The sequence below is a fragment of the Oenanthe melanoleuca genome, chromosome 3 (assembly GCF_029582105.1).
Source record: "Oenanthe melanoleuca isolate GR-GAL-2019-014 chromosome 3, OMel1.0, whole genome shotgun sequence".
Taxonomy (NCBI): domain Eukaryota; kingdom Metazoa; phylum Chordata; class Aves; order Passeriformes; family Muscicapidae; genus Oenanthe; species Oenanthe melanoleuca.
The window spans coordinates 42,394,276-42,417,599 of record NC_079336.1 but is presented as its reverse complement, the minus strand read 5'-3'; the positions used below and the strand labels follow the sequence as shown (position 1 = coordinate 42,417,599).

General features: G+C 43.0%; 1 protein-coding gene across 1 annotated transcript in view; it reads left to right on the top strand.

Annotated features, from left to right (window-relative positions):
• SCML4 (Scm polycomb group protein like 4) overlaps positions 1-15,377 on the top strand; it is a 42,408-nt gene extending 27,031 nt beyond the window's left edge. The window contains 3 exon segments of the mRNA XM_056486585.1: positions 1,380-1,637; positions 10,224-10,369; positions 14,743-15,377. Coding sequence (XP_056342560.1) covers positions 1,380-1,637; positions 10,224-10,369; positions 14,743-14,868 — 530 coding nt within the window. The 3' untranslated portion in view covers positions 14,869-15,377.
• The last annotated feature ends 7,947 nt before the right edge of the window (positions 15,378-23,324 follow it).

The following is a 23,324-nucleotide window of genomic DNA, read 5'->3' as shown; positions in this document are numbered from 1 at the left end:
GACTCAATAAGGCTGCACAATACATCAGGAGGAGAGTGTTGCTCTGGCCAGGAGGTTGATGTGTGACACCATGGGGGAAATTTCACCCTACCCAGATGTCTTTGGAGAGAGAGTACACATGAGGAAAGTGGCCTTTTCAACAGCCCAGAAAAATGTCATGGGGCAATGGAAGGCACTTCCCTAATCCAGGGGCTCCCTGGCTGCCAGGTGTTAACACCCAGTGGGAGTGGGAATCTCTAAAGGTGCCAGCAGGTTCTGTGAAGGTTGGGTATCACAGAGGTCTCCAAGGGCTCTGCTTGTGTCCCAGTTGTGATACTGGGGCCAGGTGACAGGAGGGCTGGTTTTGCAGGTTTTGCAGGGAGAATGGCAGTGGGAAAAAGGAGGAAGATCTGTGGCCATCTTTTGTGCAGACAAAAAAAGACAAATAGGAAAGACTTGGATATGAGGAGACTGGAGGAGGAAGATAGTGACACAGGCATGGAAGTGTCAGTCCAAACAGTGACAAATCTGAGCCTAAGTCTGAGGGGAAATGGCAAAAAAAAATATCTGCACACTGGAAATCTGGAGCTAGGCCTGCCTCATACCTGTGCATGACATCCCCCAGGCATAGGGGAATGTAAGTCTCCAAAATAGGTCTTGAAGTGCAAAATTTGGTTTATTGCCAGGAATCTGAAAAGCAAGGTATTTAGCTCCTACATACGTGAAAATTGCAATGGAAAGGAAAGAAACCAGTGGTTTGCTGCTGTCTGTGATGTTGGCACATTTGAACCTTACTCAGGTCCAAGTTACTCACACATAACTGCCCATGATAAACCTTGGGTGTGCTCATCAGTCATCAAGCCTGTATCCTTGCAGGATACTGGGCCTGATGGATGTCTGCAGCTGAGGATGCTTCTGATTAATTTTGGTAATTGCAGCCAGAATGCTTTGGTTTATTACCTTCACTCCTTCCTGATGGCTGCCAGGCATTTTGAACCTAATAAGCTGCCTATCCCGTTTTCCTGCTCTGCCTCCTTCCTTTCAATGCTCTAGTCTCAGTGTATTGAGGAGCACTGTGAGTCCAATTGGACCTGGATCAAGCAGCCCAGGACTTACAGAAAATAATATTGTAAGCTGACATAGATGACTCATATCAAGCTATGGTTTCCCTCTTGTGACTCTACTGACTTTGAATGGTTGTGTTTCCCTTCACTGTTTATTAATTCTCAGCAAGGATCTCTCCTGAGGCCAGCTATCTGAACAGAAAGTTGAAAACAGAGTGAAAACACTTTGTGGAACCAAAAAAAAAAAGGGAATTTTGGCCAAAAAGAATTTTTTTTCAAGGGTTGATTTAAAAAGTTTCTGTTTTCCTGAGGTGTATTCTGTGTCTTGCTGGGCAGAGACAGTTATACCAGAGGACTTCCATGCTGATGCTCCCGGCAGGAAGCAGCACAGCGCGGATCCTGCCGACGCCGCCGTGGGCTCCGCGTACGCCGTGCGGCAGAGCGCTGCAGATGGGCACCCTGCTGGGGGCTCCTCTTCCTCCTGCAGCCCCCAGCCTGCCCTCCTGCCTGCAGGGGGGTCCTCAGCTGCTGCCCTGCGCCGGCAGACCTCCAGCCCAACAAGGAATGGGGGCTATCCTGAAGGAGACACAAGTGGTAATGTACCATCTTCCATTCAGTGCTGCTGTGCTGCAGTCTTGGCTCATTCCCAAACTCCCAAGGAAATCAGTATGGTGGTTCTGTGATGGAATCCATCCAGTCCACTCCTGCTTCCACTTTGAAGGGGACATACCAACCTGTGTAAATACAGAATTGGTCTGTTCACCATTAAGTAAAAAGGTGAAGGTTTTCTAATGCTGTTGCTGTGTAAACGTAAGTATTATGTATAATTGTGTGGCAATCACACCTGCTATAATCAGCTCAGACATACAGACATTAATATATAAGGCATTCCTCCCAAAGATTTCTACTGCCTGCAATATTTGTTATTTGTGTGACACCAGCTGTGTACAAGATGTGATGTGGGGCAAACCCAGGTATTAGTACCTAAAGCATTTTAGCCAAAGGTTTTGCTTCCTAGCTGTGTGCCCATCCTGCCCCTTTAATTACACACCAAGCCAGATTTTGCTTGAAAAAGACTCCCTAACAAAACATACATTTTAAAAAATCATTCAGCTCACTGCTCAAGGCTCTTTTATTCTTCAGGAAGCAAAGTCACAAGAAGTTTATCTGAAAATTCAAGAAATGCCATGGGAACCACTCCATTCAGTTATTCTTCTTACATTTCTTTGTATTTTTGTTCAGTTACCATTTGCTGGGGCAGTTGCTCCACTCATCCACTACAGTTCCTATTGGCCATGATTTTTTTCCTCTAGAAATTACCCAAGTTCATCAGATGGGTTAGCTATTTTACTAAACTTCAGTTAACTTTGTTTGCATTTTCCAAATTCTCAGTCAACAGATCTCTATATGTAGTGATGCCAATAGTGTCTTCACCCCTCACTAGTTATTCAAACTTCACATATGCATTTTTCATTCTGATGATAGATCTAACAAAGGAGTTGAATGTCTCAGCCATTTTAAAGTCATTAGTTTTTTCCCCTTCCTCATTTATTAATGGAATCTACTGCCATTCTAATACTATTTTTTAAAAACCTTGATATATTTGCTAAAGATTACTGGTTCCCCTAGCCCTTTTGTCTACCATTAACTCATTACACTGTCTTTTTGCCCTTGCATTTCCCTTAGAAACTTTAATTGATTTTGCATATTCTTGCTTGGAAGCCATTCCAGAGCCTCTTTCCAGTATCCTTTGCTTAATCTTTGCTTAACTCCATCATATTCCTCAGCTCCCCAGCACCTGTATTATTTCTTGTTCTTGAACTTTCACTATTTAATATTTTAGAACATTATTCTTCCAAAATATGTATTACAAGTATTCGTCTCTGTATTTGTTTATCTAAGTTTGCCTTCTTATATTCAATATCCACCCAAAACTATCACTGATTTTGCTATTATTTTCACACATTTTCTTTGTTGGTTTAGTCCTCTATTATAGAGACCACTGATAAGTGTTCAGTTCTCATGATTCTCTCATTCTTTATTTACAGAGTGAATTTTACTCAAAACAAAGTGGAGAGTACAGAAACGCTGCAAACAACTCGTAAAAGTTTGTCACTAGGAATTGGTGGCCTCAGTTACACAGAAAAGGAAATGAAAAGCCATTTTCCTTCAGATCTTGTTCAGTGTCTCTCAGGCTGGCATAATCAGGTGCTGCAGAGGATTCATTTACCCCTCTCCCACCATTTCCTTAGAGCCTCCTAGCAGAACTGGGACCCTTTTGCCAAGCTTTATAGTTGGCAGATGTGAGGAGCCATTTAACCATGTTGTTACTTGCCTTAAAAATCTTGATGGTTCTCCTTAGGATGAGTCATTGTCTCTTTGCAGCACATATGAAGAGCCAGGGCAGTTCAGAGCAAAGGTCTGTCTAGCCACACATCTTGTCTCCAGCATAAAACAGCAGCTTGCCCCAAGGAAAGGGATAAATCCAGGGGTGGTGGTGCATCCCCACTGCCCTCTCTGCCTTCAGAAATTTGTGGCTCAAACACTTCCTCAAACGGAGGTGGTAGATTGATACTTAGCAACCCTTCAAAGATTTTTTTTCTCTGAATCCCTTTGTGGCTTACTGAATTCTTTGTGCATTTTCATAATACACAGAACTTCTGTGCATAAGAACATGTTGTGTGGAGAAAACCCTTGGTATCAGGGGACAGAAACTATGTTCAAGGGACTGAAGCTTAAAATCAGAGCTTCTTAAGCTTGTTCAGCTGCATTGTTTTCCCTTTTCATTTTTGACTTTGAATGTCACTGTTTCCCAGTCTTGGCCAATGTTTCCTGAAACCTCCACATAGTCCTGAGTAGCAAGCTCAGCTTCAGGAGACACCTCCGTCTCTCTTTTCATGACTTCACACAAAACACTCAGTCTTTACGAAATGAAAGGCTGAAATATGGCTCATGATTTTTTCCAGAACTGAATCAACCAAATAAGTCATCAAGTGGTCATGCAATAGGCTTTACAGGTTCCTCTGTTTCTCTGTCTTAAAACCATTAAAAGCATCTTTGAGGAGCAAAGAGGGGGAGACTGCTTTTGCACCAGGCATCCATGACATGAGTGCCTCTGAAGCAGTAACAAATTACTTGAAACTACATGTAATACCTGGGGTTAACAGAACTCATCCCAAAACAGCTTAGTAATTTTTATATGACAATCATTTGACACTTGCACAGCCTCTGAGTTCCTCTGAGGTCTCTGGGTCATTTGGCCAGCTCAACAGTAAAGGCTTCCTAAAACAGAAATGTATGTAGTGCCGTCATTAAAATGGTTATTAATTAATTGATATTATTGGGGTTTTCCTAATTTATAGGCATTTATTGTCCTGGTATCACCCACTGTAGATTAGGGTCTACCACAGAAGCACATGCAAACCCATGCAACCCCCTGTATCAATCCCCTGTGCTCCACCAGTGTGTGGCAGCACAGACAGCCAGTGCACCATCCATCACACTTCCCCTAATCCTCTCAGCTGCTTTCTGGAGACTCCAGCAGTCTCCCACAGTCCACAGCACAAGCTGTGCTGAGGCAAAAGAGAGACCTTTGCCCTCAGACATGGCCAGGCATTTTTCTGTGCCTCTGGTGGGCAATACAGTGACATCCATGAAGTCAAGGTGTCCACACATTCATTATGATATCACTTCAAGCATTAAGACACTGTGATGTTTCCAGTCACAGCCTGGTTTCATCTCTTTCACTATTTCCCATAGTATCACCTCTGTAACACTGGAATTCTTACCAGAGCCCTACAAAGCATTACCCACTCCTCCTTAAAATTAGAGATTGTATTACTTCACATAAAGAAATAATATTTTCACCCACCATGTTGCTTCCACTTCTACTGGCAATCCCAGACTTTTAAAACACACATTTCTGCAATTGCCCTAGGGCCGCCACACTGGAGTTTTAATACTGTTTTCACAAATCCTCTCTTGCAAAGGTCTTTGGAATCTGTGCATGTGTTTTTCTTCTTTCTAGGCATAATTTATATGTTGCTGAATCATAAGTAAGCAAAGATGAGTAAGTGGTGCGTGTCAGTCTCTGTTCTTATCCTCTTCAGTTTGTATACTTATGAGGCAGAGATGGGCTCATTAAAAAGAGGAAGAATATATCTGAAAACTCAAACCAATCCTGTTTATTTATGGATACTTTTGAAAAATAGCTTGCCTTATTTATCATGGTGGGCAAATATCATGGAAAAAGCCATAATCATAAAACATATCTCAGTGCCTAGCAGAACATGTCTTTCAAGCGGAATGGATGAGATTAAACCTCAAAGCTCTCATTAATGCGATCGGAAGCTTGATGCCTAATTCTCCTTGATTATGCTAAAAAATTCTGGAAAAAAAAAAGATGCAAAAAAATCTCATTTCAGAAAGCCAGTTGGGGCTGCAAAGAGATAAACATGCACTTTTTCTGTCATCATTTGCCAAATTGAAGCTTTTAAATTAGGGAAGGAATAGTCAAGGACATCATAAACCTTTCCAAGCCTGCTTACATAACAGACAAAGCCTTTATCCCAAGTATGAAGAATTGTGTGTTCAACCACAATATAATAACCTTAACCTTGCCCTGTAGCTTGTTATTTTTATGGAGATTTTATTATCCAGTATTAGCAGTTAATTATTATCACCTGAGGGTCTTTGTTAAAGAGGCATTATTAATACATATATTTTCTGAAAACATTTGTGGGCATGGGGGTTGAAATTTCTCTTTTCCCAGAATAATGCTGCGAGCAGCTCATGGGGGGGCAGATCCAGCACCTCCCCAAGGCAAAGGAGCTGCTGAAGGCATTGTGAGCCTCAGCACTGTATTCAGCAAACACAGCCTGCCTGCTAATTTTTGAGGACATTTCAGTCTGAAAGTTTCAGTGCTTCCAGTGAGATGTCTTTTAGTTTCCCCTGCAAAGGAGAGGCAAAGCAAGAAAGCCCTGATAAACATTTAATGTTTTCATGCTGGGCTGCTCCTGCAGTGGGTGGAGGAGCACCTGTGATGTTGCAACCCATCCCATCCCATCCCATCCCATCCCATCCCATCCCATCCCATCCCATCCCATCCCATCCCATCCCATCCCATCCCATCCCATCCCATCCCATGCATGCCATGCTGCCAGTGGGACAGGGACTCTCCTGTGACGTGTCCAGCCAGTGCAAACAGATGTGCTGAGCCCGGTGTTCTTTGCAGAGCTCTCTGCTGATCATGGTGTGTCAACACCCTGTCCTGCCCCAAACATCTCAGAATTTTGTTTTCCCAGATGCCTGCTTGTCTGATGCATCTCTTCTTCTCCTTCTTGGTTGCCCTAGTTTTTTAGAAAAATATCTTAAAGCCTTCCTCCTTTCTTTGTTTATACTGGGGAGTGACTTATTTTTTAAAATAATTCCCATTTCTCTGCACCTTTGAGTGTCTGCTACTTCTGCTTAGTTTCAGTAGATCTGCTGCTCCTTATTATCTGCTCCAGTGCAATCAGAGAGAACCTTTTAAAATTTCATTCCCACCCCCTTCCCCTGAGGCAAAGAAATCATTTAGGCCTGCAGCAATATTAAAGTTCATCTGTCACTCCCTTTCCACTCTTATCTATCAATGACTGTACTCCCTCTGGGCTCTGTTTGTTTGCCAAGAACATATTTAGGGAGTCTGTTATTTGGCTTTCCTTCTTTTGCAGGTTTAACTCCATTTTGGCATTTTATTTCCTTGTCATGCCTCTGCAGCCATTTGGCTGTTGGCTCTGTCTCTATTCTCCTTCTCAGGAAGTGCAAGGGTTAAAGATGAGTGGCAGAGAAAAGTGTGGGGTGAAAACTCACACTGAGCCAGGCCACCCCTTTCCCTCAGCTTCACTCATCTTTTGCCACTGTCCTGGTGATTCCAGATGTTTCTGTGTGGACAATGGTCTTGACTGGGATGCCTGGAGACATTCCCCTGCAGAGGAACCTCTTCACTGTCCTTCTCCAGCATCGTTTGAGGCAGGAGGGGAAAGTGCTTCCCTCTGATTACCTAAATCTCCATATCCCATTCCATTAATTTGACAAATTTTTGCCACCTGTCAAAAACAGGAAATTGGATTTGACCTAGATTATGATCTCTAAAAATAATTATTGGTCGCAAGCACTCCCATCTCTTTGTAATCTGAGTATTCATTATCATTTGATTAATTCTGATGACAGGATGGCATAGGATACCCAGGAGACATGAGACTTCCTCATTTATCTAATTCTTAGGTTAAGTGTGAGTACCTTCAGATATGAAAAAAATGTATAGTTCTTGCCCTGCTGCCATCAAACACTTTCGTGCTTAATATAATCTTTCACCAAAGTGATGCTATTGAAAGAAACCCCATGCCTTTATGTAGACATGAAATGATCTATTTTCTTTTGTAAATTGAGAAATTACACTCAGATGAGTAAACTACGGTGTTAAAAAGCCGAATAAATTAATCAACAAAATAAATTATGAAATATATGGAAAAACAGATTGTTTCCAGACTCATCAGCTAAAACTGATATTTTACTGCAAACTGAGGGTATCTCAGTTTTATTAATAACATTTATTAATAACATTTTCTACAAGTAAATTAAGGCACCTTAATTCATGAAAAAGCAGCAAAGAATCCAAAATTTGATAATAATTAGGTCAATAAAGACAAGAAAAAGTATTTGAAGAATTAGTACTGACACATAATTCTTGTTTGTATATTATGCTATTATGCTATCCATCGGGCATTTGAAAGGGTTATCTTCACCTGCTAGGGTCTGGAAGAATTCTAGCCATGCAGTCTCTTTAGAAAGGTCATTTATATATTTGTCTTTCAGAAATCACATTTATGCTATTGATTGCTAGATTGCAAAGGAGTGAATAGATTCCTCCTGTCATTTCAACCTTTTCTTCTCATCCCCCTTCCTTTTATTACAGATACTTCCAATACCTGTGAGGGCTCCCAGCTGTACTTGGGGCTCTCTACTCCCCTTTGCCCTTTCCTGGGTAGGTTGCAGGCAGGAGTCAGTGGGCTGCGGGCTGCCCTTTCTGTTCCCAGTGTAAATCTCAGGCTAAGTCCTCTGGGCTTTCCTTACATTTTATACAAATATAAGGGAAAAAACGTGCTCCTCAGTAGTGGCATGTCTCCCCTGACCATGTTATGGCAGTAGCAGAGAAACTTCTGCAGTCTTTTGGTCACAGCCAAACCTTTCTCTCCTCCCTCTATTTTCTGGCTATTTGCAAAAGCGTGGTCCTTTTCTGGACTTTTGGTTTGAGGTGGTGCAGCACATCAGCTCTCATCCAAAACATTGACAGATCCTCTGCCTCCAAGACAAGTCTCAGTTCTCCCACTTGTCCCTGACAGAGTTCCTCAATGTTACTGATGATCCAGGGGTTGGCCAAGATTGCCCTGTTCATTTTGCACTCTCTGTCTTTGTTGTTTCATGCCAAAGGCTCCAGATGGTGTCTGTACCGTTGTGTATTGCATTTATTTTGTGAGCAGAGCCCAGGGTCACCTGAGTCCATACAAACACTGGTCCTTGCTGTCTAATTAAAAGGACCTGCGGCTGTTCCTTGTCCTTTGCATCCAGAACAGTGACTTAGCAAATGAGAGTGCAATTATCATGATATTTACATCTCATCTCATTATGAAAACCATCGACCAGATTTGCACATTCATAGCACTGCTGCTTTCTGGAGTTCACTCTGAGTAACTGCAAATACACCTCGTTACATTATACTGTAAGATGAGCATGGTGGCAAGGAACAAAGGACAAATATGCACATAAACCCATTATTGGGTGTATATGGGCAGAGTCTCAGCTAATATAAATCACCAGAGCTCTACTGAAGTCAATGGAGTGACAATCTGCATAACCCCCAAACCCATCCAGCACCTTCACTCACGTGCATTTGGATAGTGTTTTGATTCATGCATAGGGATTCTCACACATCTCATCTGTCTTTATAAATTCAGTGTTTCTCTGGAGAGCTCACCCCTTCTCTCCTCAGCAGTTCTGATTGCCTCTTGGCTACTTGGGTTATTTCCAGGCTCTAGTTTAGATATCTGTGATTTCCCTCTACACATGTTCTTCTGTTTGATTTCTGATATTCTGTAGTGTATACTTGCTTTCCATTTTCACTTCTCTCATTAAAAACTGGGCCTTGACAGAAGGAGATGAGCAGATGTGAGCAAGTACCATTTAATGCATCTTTGTACTGCAGCCTGCTAATGCAAAGTTTGCTTGGTGTGGATATAAACAAATGGAAACAGCTTTCCTGTAACATAGCATAATACAGTTCTTGTCATAAAGCAGCAGCATAAGTGGAGGTACAAATTATATTCAGGTGGAGATTGAGATTTATAATTCTGCAGAGACTAAGAATAAAAACATAAATGCACTTTCATTCCAATGTGCCTTTATTCACCTGATTTAAAGCTACAGCAAGCTGAAGTCACCTTAAATCATCGAGGGGTTATACCATTAAAAAGTCACATGTGCAATGTTCATCTTCACATGTTGTAGTAACTTTACAAATTGGCATTCACTGGGGACCATCAGCTTTGTGAGAGACTAAGATTAGGAAGATAGGGACTGAAAACCTGCTAAGCTCTGAAACAAGTATGAATATCTGAATGCAAATTAAAAAGCCCTATTTGCTAAATCCTGATTTTATCCTCTAGCCTTCACATTCAATGGCAAACTCCTTTGTTCAGTGCTGGAGAACTTTCTCTCGAGGTGTGAGGGTCTTCTTGAGCCAAGATCCCTGCTGCTGCAGATCAGACAGCAAGGGCAGCTTGGTTTAAGAGCCTGGCAGGTGGCACATTTTTCCTTCCCCAGCAAGGACCAAAGGATTTCATGTTTTTTAACACAATTGGATAATGTCTTCCAGTAAGCAGTCAAACTGGAAACTTCTGCAATTCCCCTTTTTTCCCTATGCTGCCATCTCAGGCAGTACTTGCACTCACAGATCCAATGTCCAGTGCTGCAATGAGGCTGCCAAAGCCCTGCACAGCCACAGTACAGTCACAGTCACAGTCACAGTCACAGTCACAGTCACAGTCACAGTCACAGTCAGTCACAGTCACAGTCACAGTCACAAATGAGGAAACCTCTGCATGCCATTCTAATGCACTGTTGTGGGCTTTTTTGTACCAATAGCCTCAAGTCCTTCACCTGAACAACAAGATGCAGCTCGGCCATCAGGCAAGAATCCTTTGACCTGGACGGTGGATGATGTGGTTTGGTTTGTGAAAGATGCAGACCCTCAAGCTTTAGGCCCCCACGTGGAGCTCTTCAGAAAACACGTATGTAGAAGGCTCCCCTCATCACCTCTAGGTTATTTAACAAGAGACCTCCAGTGCATGTCACACACAGCTCCTCAGCAGCCTTGGGCTTGCTCAACCAGGTTGAATGCAGGGCCTGGCAAGGAGTTCAACACCTCTGGATGGTTTAGGCTAAAGAAATTTCACTTATCCTTTGAGATGGTGGTTAAACACTAGGATGGGCTTTGTGAAAAGGTGGACAATACCCCAAGCTCATCAGTGTTAAAGAGGCCTTTGGAAAGTGCCCCTAATAAAACAGCCCTGAATTGCTCTGGAAGTTGGACTAGATCATTGTAGGTCCCTTCCAACTGAAATAGTTCTATTCTATTCTATTCTATTCTATTCTATTCTATTCTATTCTATTCTATTCTATTCTATTCTATTCTATTCTATTCTATTCCATTCCATTCCATTCCATTCCACTCCACTCCACTCCACTCCACTCTATTTTGTGCTATGTTATGCCACTCTATCCATTTATACTTCAATGGGGAAACCATAATAGTGTCTTTAGGAAATGCTCACTGTTTGTTCCCAGCTACTCCAGCATAAATTGTTTCTCTGCCAAGCCTAAGAGAAAGCACTGAAGATCTGGTGCTCATTTTTCACTGTCAGATTGGCACAGAAAAAGCCTTGTTTCAATGACAATTTTTTTCACAGGATGTATATGATTCTTCTCTGAAGAGCATTTTTTATGTGTCTCTAGATATTTAGCAGGAGAAACAGAAAACAGCCAATATTTTAATCTTTTTTCCACTCAGTGTTATGTAACTACATAACCAAATTTAACAGCCCTGCTGACTCTCCAGAGGATATGATAGTTGTTTTTGTGATGATAACCTCCAGTGATGGAAATTATATTATCCTTAATTAGTAAAGGGGAAGACAATAAACTTGTCTGATCTGGAGTTTCTTGTTCTGCTGCTATATATGGAGTTGACACCAATGTAAGTATTAGCATTTTTTGCCTTCTCTATCTTTCCTTAATTAATTCAGTCTGGCTATGAAAAATGGGTTTTGCCCTAAAAGTGACTCGTTTGTGTTCAGCTGGAGGCCATAAGTTTTAATATAAGTGCCTGGACATAGGTTTAAATGAGAATTGCTCCTGAGTCCTGAGCAACACCCCCAGTGCTGCAGAGACAGCAAGTGGGCTTGATCACTGCTTGCCCCTATGCCAGCAGAGACAAGTGGAGCTGTGGAGATGCAAACAAGAGCTGAGGGAGGTAAATGGACTTCCAGCTACACTCTGCCTCCAGGGTTTCCAGATCCAGGAGAGGAGCTGGCTGAGGAACAGCTGAAAATGAAGATGAACACAGGCCTTGGTGTCTGCTCACCCTAGGAAGGTGTTGAGGCCATCTGCCATTCTGCAGGCAGGTCTGTGGGATGAGAACAACAGCAGGCACAGCAGTGTAGGGCCAAATCTGCAAGCACAGGTCAGGTGCTGGCCTCCTTTTCCTGTCTTCTGCCTTCTAAGCTGATAACTAAAACATGGCCTTTATTGGTCACATGGACAACCAGGCAGACAGACAGGCCACCCTCAGGTTTGAAGGAACTTGCTATAGAATGAGTTTCTGACAATATCAGAAGGGGCTGTGCATCAAGAGAAAATCTTCACGCAAGGGAGCGAGAATTGACATGGTCTGAGGCATACAGGTATATTCCCCACACCAAAAAAAACCCCTACTTTTAAAGTTTGTCTTGTACATATGGAGAGTGCTAAAGCACTAATTCTGTCTAGTCTCCATTTGTAGCAAAGAATGGTTTTATGCAGCAGCAGGGCCTGGGAAGCCTGCAGGCAGTCCTGGGCCAGCTGCACTGGAGAATGCCATGATACTGCAGCTGCTCTGTGACCAAAGAGATCAAGCTAAATTGCCACTAAAGACTGTCCCTGTCATCCTTTGTTGCACACCCAGCACCCATGGGCTCTACTTATCATTGGTTTTCTTGTAAAATATGCCATAGGTGTGAGAACCTGGGTATGATTGCCACACAACTCAATTCAATTACACCTTTGAGTTATATATATCCCTGCAATTTTTCAGCCTTCAACCTCATCTGGATTAGCACAAAGACCCCTGGGGTGAGAGACAAGTGATTAGTCCATTAACCTCAGCCATATCTTCCTGTATGTTCAATCTTTCTGTGGAGCAGGTGCATAATTTACTTAGAAGCACTTACTGTCATTGACAAGGCCCAGCTATGCCCGAAATAGTTGCTTTGGCAATCAGCTCATCTGAGCTGGGAGAGAGAGGCTGTTGGGACCAGCAGGGAGAGAACAGCTGGAGGATGTATCCTGAGCGTGGGCAGTGTGCTTTCCTCTGCTCTACCAGGCCATTTGGGTGTTCCTCAGTGCTCAGAGCAGCTCTTGCAGCTGCAGCCCAAGCCCTTCACTGCCCCAAAAGGCGCTGCAGGGTGTCCCACTCTGTCTGCTCTTCCCACCAGCAGCAGAAGCTTTGCCTCTTGCCAAGACACCCGAGGAGCTCTGTCACAGGCAGCTCCTGAGAGTGCCCACCAAGGACTGAGGAACTTCCTAGCAGCTCCCCTCGGCTGTTGCCTGCTCCTTCAGCATGTCTGTGCCAAGGACAGCTGAGCTCATCCTGACAGGGCTTTGGGTCTCACAGAGAGGAGCCCCTGCCCTGGCCAGGGACCTTTAGCAGCACTGTGTGAGATCCCGTGGAGACTCCATCAGCAGGGACGACTTGGCAGAAAGACGGGGGAAGGGAAGATAGGAGGAGGGGACAGGTGGCCCTGATGGCACTGAATGTCACCAGTTCCAGACCTGGTTCAAGATCTTCTGCTGGGGCTAATGCACATTTGGGAATCATGTTATCAGAGTCTTCTCTTTAAAAATTATTTTTAAAAAGGCTGACACAGTAATACTGTAAAGAAGTCAAGCCAAGAATCTGCACAGGGAAATGGCTAATCTGGGATATTTAATTGGATATGAATACTCCCTCTGGCATACTATTGTCATGGAGTTTAATCTTGACCCCTACACAGAAATAATAATGGAAATAATAAAATGCTGAACTCAACATTTAGAAACAGCTGCCTCCAAACCTGGCCCTTGACAGTGTTTTTACCCTATGGCACCACAGTTAAAGGAGTTCTTATTTTATTTCTTATGCAAATAGTAATTATATGTAACACTTACTCTTACTTTACATTAGCTTCCTTAAAATAATGGCAAGGAGAGCAGGGAGGTGGAGAGAGTTTCTATTATGAATAGAGTGGGGGTTGCAAAATGAGGAGCATTAATTGATTGAGTTAATCAGAAAGTGACCTTAACTGCTCAACAGATAAATCACCTAGTGAATGGAATAATAATGATCAGGGCAAATTAGGATCCATAGGGTTGCTTAATAAGTAGGCAATGGATCACAGTGGAAAGATCTGACCATCAAAACCACAGAACACAATGCAGAAGTACTGGTGTGTGTGTATCTGTGTGTGTGTATGCACATAGCATTTGGGATGTTTTAGCTCTGACACTCCAAATGTGTAAATGTGATGGAAGCTGTGGGGACAGGTAGTATTTTTTGGCAAATCCACAATATAATCAGGAAAAACCAGACGAGCTTTGGGTCCAAGGAAGGATAGTACAGCTGAAAGCTTCTATGTTCCAAGCCCATAGTAAAGGAGAATCTGTTTCTCTATGGGCTTAAGGTACTTTTGCAGTAGTACCTCATAATTTCAAATTATTTTCAAGCCAACAGTTCTGGGATAAACAGCTGAGCTTGGTGGCAATTACATGAGGGTTAAATTAAAATTCAGCAAATTTAATAATAAATGCAATTCAATAAGCGAGTTACTACTGTCTTCAATTTGAGAAAAAGAAACATATAAATGTGTACACACACACAGACATATACCATATACTTGCATCACTGGGTATAAGAGTACTGGAGATATGTGAAGCACCCAGATAGCTAGGGAAAAATCTGAAACTGAGGTCCAGGGGTATTCTATTAGCAGTTTAATGTGGCTACATCCTTCACTCCATCACTCATTCCTTTCTCTCAAGGCTGACTGGCTTTTCTCAGAATTGCACTTAGAGCAACTCTTATTTTTAAAAAATTCTATTTTTAATTGCAAAAGAAATTGAAAACCTAAACTAATCTTGAAGTTCCTTGAAGAATAAAAGGTAGTATTTAATTAAACCTTCTTTTACAGCTTCCTTCTATCACACCTCAGATTTCAATTTTTTAAATGAAATTTTGAAATGCATGACTTTTCAGGTAGCTCTACCCTAAATGACATGCTGTTTCTAATTCACCTTGTTTAATGTGTCAGGACACAGCACTTAAAGGGGGGGGTTAACACATTTTGATTCTCTTCCTCTCTTTTGAAACCAGGAAATTGATGGCAATGCTTTGTTACTGCTGAAAAGCGACATGATCATGAAATACCTGGGGCTGAAACTGGGACCAGCACTGAAACTGTGTTACCACATTGATAAGCTCAAGCAAGCCAAATTCTAATAATTTCTTGGAACAACAGAATCTGAGCTAAATCTTGATGGAAGACTAAAGGTAACACCTTGCCTTACAGAAATGCATTCATTTGCAGATTGCTTTTCCTTCTTTTTTATCAAAGACTTTGTCTTTTTTAACATTTGTGCGTTATCACCTTTTTTTAATCCAAAGGGATCTTTTGGGCTGCTTTGTGTTAATAATTTGCCAAGAGGTATATAATTACAATAATTATTTTGTATCATTAATATTATTATGATTATAGTAAGCCCTATTTTTGTAACCACAAGAGGGAAATCAAAACCAAACACAGCTACAGCATATTCGTAGGACTGCTAGAGGACAAACCGAGTCCCTCACTTGCCACGGGTCCGCCTCGGAGGAGTAATCGCTGTTCTGCATTGCCTGGGCACCAGCTCCACTCCCCAGTGGAGGGGCTGGAAAAGTGCAGCCTTTGTCTGATGGAAACTGCCCCGTGTCTTGCACTACCCGGGAAACTTGAATTACTCACTTAAACTAATAATAAAAAAAAATTTAAAAAAAAAAAAAAAAAAAAAAAAGCCGAACAAAAATAACAAAGAAAAAAAATAAGAAGGAGAAATAATGACTTCTAAAACGAGGGAGGGGAAGGATTTCGCCAGCGGAGTGCTTTTTCCCGCCAGAGGGAGCAGCCCTAGCAGACTTGCGGCTGCAGCTCCGATGCCGCGCTGCTCTCAGCCCGATGCGCTTTGACCATCGCGGCTCTCCCGTAAATGCGGCCAGGGAATGGCCGGCTCCCAGCAGGATGCGCCCCTCGCCGCTCACAGATGATGGGTGCAGGCAGAGCCCGGAGCAGCGGGTGTTCCTGGCAGGATGTTTCCGTCTCGCCGAGGAGGGGAGATGCTCCCGCCGTGTCTGGCTGTCAGCTCCGCTCCCGAGCCGCCGCAGGCGCTCCGAGCAAAATCTGCATTTCGGGCCTTGGTTTTGTTTCCATCTCTCAAAAACGAGAAGCCGGGCGGGATGGTTCCTCGCAAGGACATGGGCACGTCTCTGCACTTTGCACAGGCTCAGGACAAACGCTGTAGGCTTGGCTCCTGACTGTGCTGTGGCTCAGTACACAGACAGATGTGCTGGACTTGCTGTCTCGAGTGAATTAAAAATTCACTTCTGCCTCTTAACGAATCTAAAAGGTGCTTATTGACACTCCATGTAACTGAGGGGGACAAAACAGGCCTCAGGCTGAGGAGGTAATCTGTGGAATGAGTATGTCCCCGTTTTCATCCACAAAGGATGACTTTGGGACACATCCATCTAGCTCAAACCCCTAGTGCATGGCAGGGAGAGGTAGCAAGTGTTTGTAAGTCATGCAGGTGATTTTAGAGCTAGTTATCTCAACTGCATTGAGAAACAGGGTCCTGATAATGTGCAAGATTGTTTGACCCTGTTTATGTAGAAAAGAATGTTACCAAAAATACCTCATGAAATAAAATTCAACTTGATGCATGTTGCTAGACTAGAACTCCTACAAAAAGGCACCCATTCAAGGGCCTACTCCTGGAAATATTTAAAAATAGGAGAAACCATATCCTACAAGACTTTCACTGAACTCCTGGGGCTACTCTCCTAATTTTAAAAACTTGTCATAAATTTGCAGGATTGGATCTTTACAGGACTGACCAGCTTTCAGCAAATCCTGTCTGCATGCTGAAACACTAAATAGGAATAGATGAACAACTGTATTAAATGAAAAATCATAAATGTCATTGAGTGACATGATATAGGGAGCTCTAAACATGCCAATGCTTGTAACACAACACCCATCCACATCACTTTGTGTCTGTGGTGTAAAGAATGGAAATCTCTTTGGTCAGTTGTCTGGTTGAGGCAGAGGTGACTTTCCATCAACAGCAAACCTGTACAGTTAATTTTTCGCTCTTACAGTCCCAAAATGTGTAAAAATCGTGCTGTATTAGTAATATCTTCTTCAGAGAGCTCTCAAACAGTCTTTTTCTTTCCTCATAATTACAAACTTAGTTCATCTCTCTACCTTTTTCAATCTTTTCCTTTTTTAATTCCTTCACTTAAGCCCCCTCCCCTTGCTGTGATATATCAGTAATCAGAACTGGTTAGACTTTATCAGATGGCTTCAATGCTGGAAAATCCCACTTTGTCAAAATCAAAACTCTTCATAAAAGCGTGTCACATTCTAACATTAAATTCTATTTAACTGAAACTACAGCTTTCAGTAGTGTCAAAACATCATTTTGACATTTTGGAAGCGGAACATTTTTGTTCCAAGAATATTTTTGCATTTTATTGTATTTTCCTGGAGGATCTGTAGCTTCACATTTTGTTCTGAGAGTGGGGGGAAAAAATCACAACCCAGAACTAGACTTTCCTGAGCAAGAAGCCTTCCAATTCTATTCTGTGTCTCATCCCTGTTCTGTGTCTCATCCCTTCCTTCCACTCCCTGCCCCTACTCCGGTTGTTACAGCTAAGGGGGCTGATCATACCAACAGTGTGAAGAGACTCCATGGTGGAAATGATGCTCATACATATGATTTAACATGCTGAAATAGTTTTCATGTATGCATCTGATGCACACAGATGGTGTGGTGCCATCTCATTTGGTATCACACTTGTAGGTACATCAGGACTGTCCAGGCCATGATATTTAATGTTCTGTTTTTCATTAGGGAGGCAATCACTGGAGTCCTTTAACATGTAAGTTATGCTTATGACAAAAATTCCTCATTGCATGATGTTGTTTTGTTTTATTTCACTTGAGAGGCAATTAGGAGACAAACATTATTGCGATTGCTGTAATATAGAAATTGTTATCTAATTTTTATTTTTCAAGTCTTGTCAGTGAAGGCAGTTAAGCAGCTCTGCTCTGCTGAGGGTGTCAGACCATTTCCCCAGAACAGACACTGAAGAACCAGAGTATGCATGTCAGCTGCTTCTCCACTGGCTGCTGCTTTAAGCATCGCCTGTAGAAATTATTTCACTTGCTATTCCTTTCACAGCTCTCCCTTCAGACTGTAGCCAACCCAGTTGTATTTTTTAACTGTTCCCAACAGGTGGGTGGATGTGTGATACCTTTAAAAGCAACACGTGCGTCTTTTCTTCTTCTAAGCACTCTTAGTTGGATCAAAAGGCACTTTGGCTGCTCCTCCAGGCGGTTTCAATTCCTTGTGAGCTTTTACTTTTTTTTTTTTTTTTTTTTTTTTTTTAAAGCAAGCAGTCTAAGTCCAAAGACTTGGGGACCATTCCTCCCTTGGTTGAGGATATGGGAGCACAGAGTCAGTGCTCCCTGGCAGATCTTTTTCTTGGATCTCCCGTGACCAGCTCAGCCTCAGCTGCCAACCCAGGCCAGCCTCGCTGCCTTCCCATCCACCTGCCATCACAGCCTCTTCTCTCGCACCAGCAAGTGCCTCCTTCCCCAGCCAGACCTAATTGCATTTCAATAAATGCCCCTGGGAATGCCTCCACCTCTCTGAGCCCACTGCCTTGCTTGGCAGGCTGAGGAGTGCAGCAGCCTTTGCAGCGTCAGCAGCTTTGCTCAGTGTGATTCATGCAGGCAGGCACCCTTGGGACCAGCATGTAAAGCATCACTCTGGGCTGTTATTGGCCTTAAACCGATGGCTGAATTGCTATAGGCTGTCAGCAGCAGAGTTACACTTCCTTTGTAGAGAACTGTGAGAGATTAAATGGAGCAGTATTAGCGAAACCAGCAATAATTAGTAAAACAAGACAATGGCTGATAAAGTTTTTGTGTGGAAAGAACACCACTGGATCAGCAGTAGGAACACACACCATCCTCCAAAGCCCAGTCCTGACTGCAGCAGCCCTAGATGGCCATTTCTCATCCTTGCACAGCCACCCCATGGTTCATTCCTGCCCCTGGGATACAGCACGCCCCCCATCACTGGCTGAACAGTTTGGGGGCTGTGCAATCTCAGGGAGGAATCTCTCAGCTCTTACTGCCCTAAAACATACCTAAACCTCTCAGTTAATTAGTTAATGCCTTCTTTATTTGCCTGCCTACTCTCTCTTTTCATTGGAATAGCTTCTGTTTGAAAGAAAGACATCATGAAGGAGATTCCCCTAGGTCCTTGAAGCAACCTGTGAATGACCCCTCAGCTCACCCCACAGAGGAGCATCTCCAGGGTCAGGCATCTGCCTGGATACAATTGATCCTCCCTCAGCACCAGAAAGGCAGGCAAGAATTAAATGGACTCTTTTTATTAATTAAAATTAAATGCTTTTCAGGCCCTTCCCCTCTCTGAGCTACAGCCTCCCTCCCCAGGGCCAGTTGCTCGCTTCTTCCCAAAGCAGCAAGGAGAGAGAGAGAGGAGGTGTCCAAAAAGGACTATATGGAAGGACCAAAACCAGCTGCTCTCCTGGTTTGAAACTGGTTTGGCTGGAGGTAGGCATCATGCCCAGGGATTTGGTCTGGGGGATTTTCCTTTCAGACACATGCAGGTTGCACCCCAATATTTCAGTCTGCACCTTCAGCCAGTTGCATGTTCAGTCAGTTGCAGTGTGGATTTTCTCTCCAAATCCACCTTCTTGAGCTTGTGTTATGCCAGCTCTGCTGGCACAGGCTGCTTCCCCATCAACAGGCTTGGTGTTGCTAGGGAAGTAAGTCATAACAAGCACATTGAGGGTAAAAATTCAGGGAAACGACAGGTCAGCAAGATCCTCCCTCCCTTTCCAGGCACTTCTGTGTGCAGAACTTTACTCAGCAGCTCCATAATGGGGCAGAATGTGCTGATTTTTGGCAGGGTAGAGTTAGAGCATGGCACCCACACACCATTACACTTCACCACTGGCAACAGGGTTATATGGAGCCGTAGGGATTTTCCTTCTCTCACCAAGGAATATGGTCCTAGCTTCACACACCTTTACCAGAAAAGGCAGGATGTGGTTGCACACACTGCCTCTGATGCCTTGAAGTAGTTGCATGCTGTTCTTCAATCCATGCTCCCTTCATGGACAATTGGAATTCAATTCCCTTGGAAATCTAAAATTTTGCTTGAAAAAGAATCACTTTTATTCTCTGCCGTGAGTTAAATATCATGGAAACATGACTGCTAACAATTTGCTTCACGTAATTTGTACTAATGCTAATAAGCAACAGCTGCAACACTTCCTGTTGTAAATTCTTTTGTGGTTGCAGCGGAATTATCACATCTGTACTTCACAAATCTGATAGAGTTAAGTACAGTTTGCTCATTCTGGCCCCAGCTCCAGCAAATCCCTGTGCCTCAGAAGTACAGCAACAGAAAGATGTATTTACAGTCTCTGTCTCCCTTCATTCCCAAAGTCTCTGCTCCCCACCAGGTACCTGCAGCAAGAGGGGTCTGAGCTGGGGGGGGATGTGGCAGCCTGGGGGTCAGCCATTGAATGCGTGGTGTGGTTGGAGCAGATTGCTTGCAGCAAAGATATCATTGACCAGCCAGGTTTATTGCAGTTCAAGCAGACAGGTTTTGGTCAGAGGCTAAGTACAGGAGAAAAGTGATTTATTAAAGAAAAAGAGAGAAATATGAGTGTGCAACACACTGCCACCATAAGACTTAAGCTGAAACCCAAGAATCCTTCAACTGTAATCTAAAGAAAAATGTTTCCCTCACTCAAGACTCTAAATAAAGCATGTTAGGCCAAACCCAGGTCCCACTGAGGTCTGCATAAGTTTTTCTATTGAATTCATGAGGCTGGGGCTTGGCTCATAAACCAGGTCAAGCTTCAGCCATGTCCCATAGTAACCAGAGCCTAACAAGCTAGTCCATCCTCTCTTAGAAAGAGCGGAGACAGCCGCTGCTGGCCAGCCCCCTCTCCCCTGCTCCCAGGAGAGCTGCTAGCTTACTGGAAGAGAGTTCTTCCAGCTGCACCTCTACCTGACCCCAACACCTTCTCCTGTTAGCTTTGCATTTTAGCTATGAGTTTCATGGAAGGTGGTTTGGGTTTTCCACTTTGGAGCCAACTGAAGTCCATGCCCTGTGGATTTCAGCCGAGCCACCAGGCAGAAACTTGCACTGGTTTAAACATGACTGTGCTGGGAGATTTCCACGTGTTCCTGAGGAGAAGGCTGAGGTGGAATTTAAAAATAAAACTTTTCAAAATGAGTCTCAGTGACCGACAACTTTTGGCTCCTTCAGCATCCACCACACTTCATCATACTTCAGATGGTCAGGTCTCTTGGTAGTGCCATAATCGGACAGGAATAGCTCACAGAACTTCGGAAGAGACTCCATCTCTGACTACAGACTCTTGCTCCTCTTAGTCTATGGGCAGCTGCCAAAAAGCAGCATTTGGGGAGAATGTGTGAGTGTCTGTATGTTGCTCAGAGAGGCTTTCCTGGCTGCACAGACAGGCTGCGAAGTGAGTGAAATAATAGAAGGACAGAGCAGCTAGGAAGGAGGGGCTTTAAAAATGGGAAAGCCTCCAGCTTCACTGGAGTTCCCATGGAATTTGTGCCCTAGGTCTGTATTGAATTTGCCCTGCATAGCACAGTATGTATTGCCTAGAATCTTCTCTTAGTGTTGTGTAAAACTGGGGTCATGCTGCCCTTGTGAACATGAAATACATGCAACCAACTCCATTTTGTCAGACATCTCTAGAAGAGTGGGGAATAGCAAAAACCTGAAGTCCAAGTGGTACAGGAAAGAGGATATTTCAGAGTGGAGCAGTTTCACAGGTTTCAGTGTTTTCCAGCTGAAACATGGAAGAGCAGAGAAAGAACATCTGAATTGAAGTGAATGCAAGTCAGTGAAAGACTAGTGATTAATATTATCCCTCACTTCGATGGTTTCCTGATCTGTAATGTGTTTTATGGCCCTGAGCATTTGCTGTAGTGGCAGTGCAGTGAATTGATCTGTGTCCAGATTCCACTCAAACCAAATGACTGTCTCTAAAAACTATCTGTCTTCTTCATGGCTTTTCTAATATGCTGTAGCATCTAGAAAGCTTCTGATCAGCTTGGTAATAGTCAGTACTTAAAGAAAAACATATATCTTTTTTTTTTTTTTTAATCTTGTGACACAAAATGCCAGAAAGCAGCTATAGCCACAGCTACGTAACAGGACAACATACCCAACTTTTTATTTTATTCCTCCCAGAATCTTAGTAGAATAAGTATTTTGCTTACCTGGTCTATGTACATACAAGAAGCCAACCTAGATTCCAGTCTCCCACTCACCCTGTGAATGGAAGTGTTAAATATAATAGAGTTATTGACACTGTAAATTTAGGGGAGTTGCTACACATTTTTATCAGTGTAAACAAAATCCGTATCTCATTTGATAGACCTGTCCTCTGACAATACTGAAATTTAAATGCAAGCTTGTTTGGGCTGCAGTTATCAAAACTAACTATCAGTATTTGTGTCACAATGACATGTAAGGATTGTGTCCAGTGCTGTGCAGGGATATTGTGAGATTCTCAGGCTGCCTTGGAGACTTGACAGCTTCATAAAGCAAAAAAGACAACCTAAAGAGACAGTTTTCCTTTCCTATTGTAGATAAATGCTGAAAACAAATAGAAGTCAATGGCATGAATTTCCCACAGTGATGTGAGTGGAAAACAGCAGAACACTAGAAAAATGAAGCAAAACTTTCATGAAGGTGAACAGCATTGCCTTCCTCCCAACACTCTTAAGCCTGGCCTTTGGTGAAGCCAGGGATCTGAACCCAAGCCTCCTGGTTGAATCTAGTGCCTTACCCACAAGACCCTCTACTCTCACTGTATTTTGGCTTTTTTCCCCAGTGCTGTCCACATCTGTGTCCTCACACAGCCCTTAACTACATCCTTATGAACCTGAAGAATAGCACCCAAATGGGCCTTTAAAGGTCAGTTAGTCCTCTGCATTCATTCTTCTTCACCTCAGTCTTCCACTGTTATCTAGTCTTTTCCCTTAGAGCTTCCCAGCCCTTTCTGTTCCTCTCCTTCCACTGTAGTTTTGCTTTTTTTTCTCCTCAGTTTCATTCCTGAAGCATTGCTTCTTTTCCTTCTTTTCCTTCTTTTCCTTCTTTTCCTTCTTTTCCTTCCTCTACCTCTCTCAGTAACCATGTACATGCCTCCTTCATTCTTGCCACAACTCCTTCTCTACCTTTTGGCTCCTCCCTGTTCTTCCATTTCCCCTCTCTCTTTGTCTAGTTTTCTGCAACCCTTTCTCTCCTTTCAATCAAGTGCCCTTTACAGGATAATCTTGCACCAGTTCTTCTGCGACAGAGACTGCCTTGCACTGACACCTTTGAATTAGGTTGTCTGTACTTTTTTTGACACACACTTTATCTCATACAAAAAACTCTTCCACTGCTTTCATTCACCAGCATGAAATGCACTTCTTGAGAATGGTCTTTAACTAGTTGGCTGATGACTACTTGCAATAAATATCTCATTAAAGGCTCAGCACTTTTATAAAGGAAAAGTGCAGTTTCCCCCTCTAGCTTCCATCTTTTCCTGTGCTGTCTATTGATATTCAA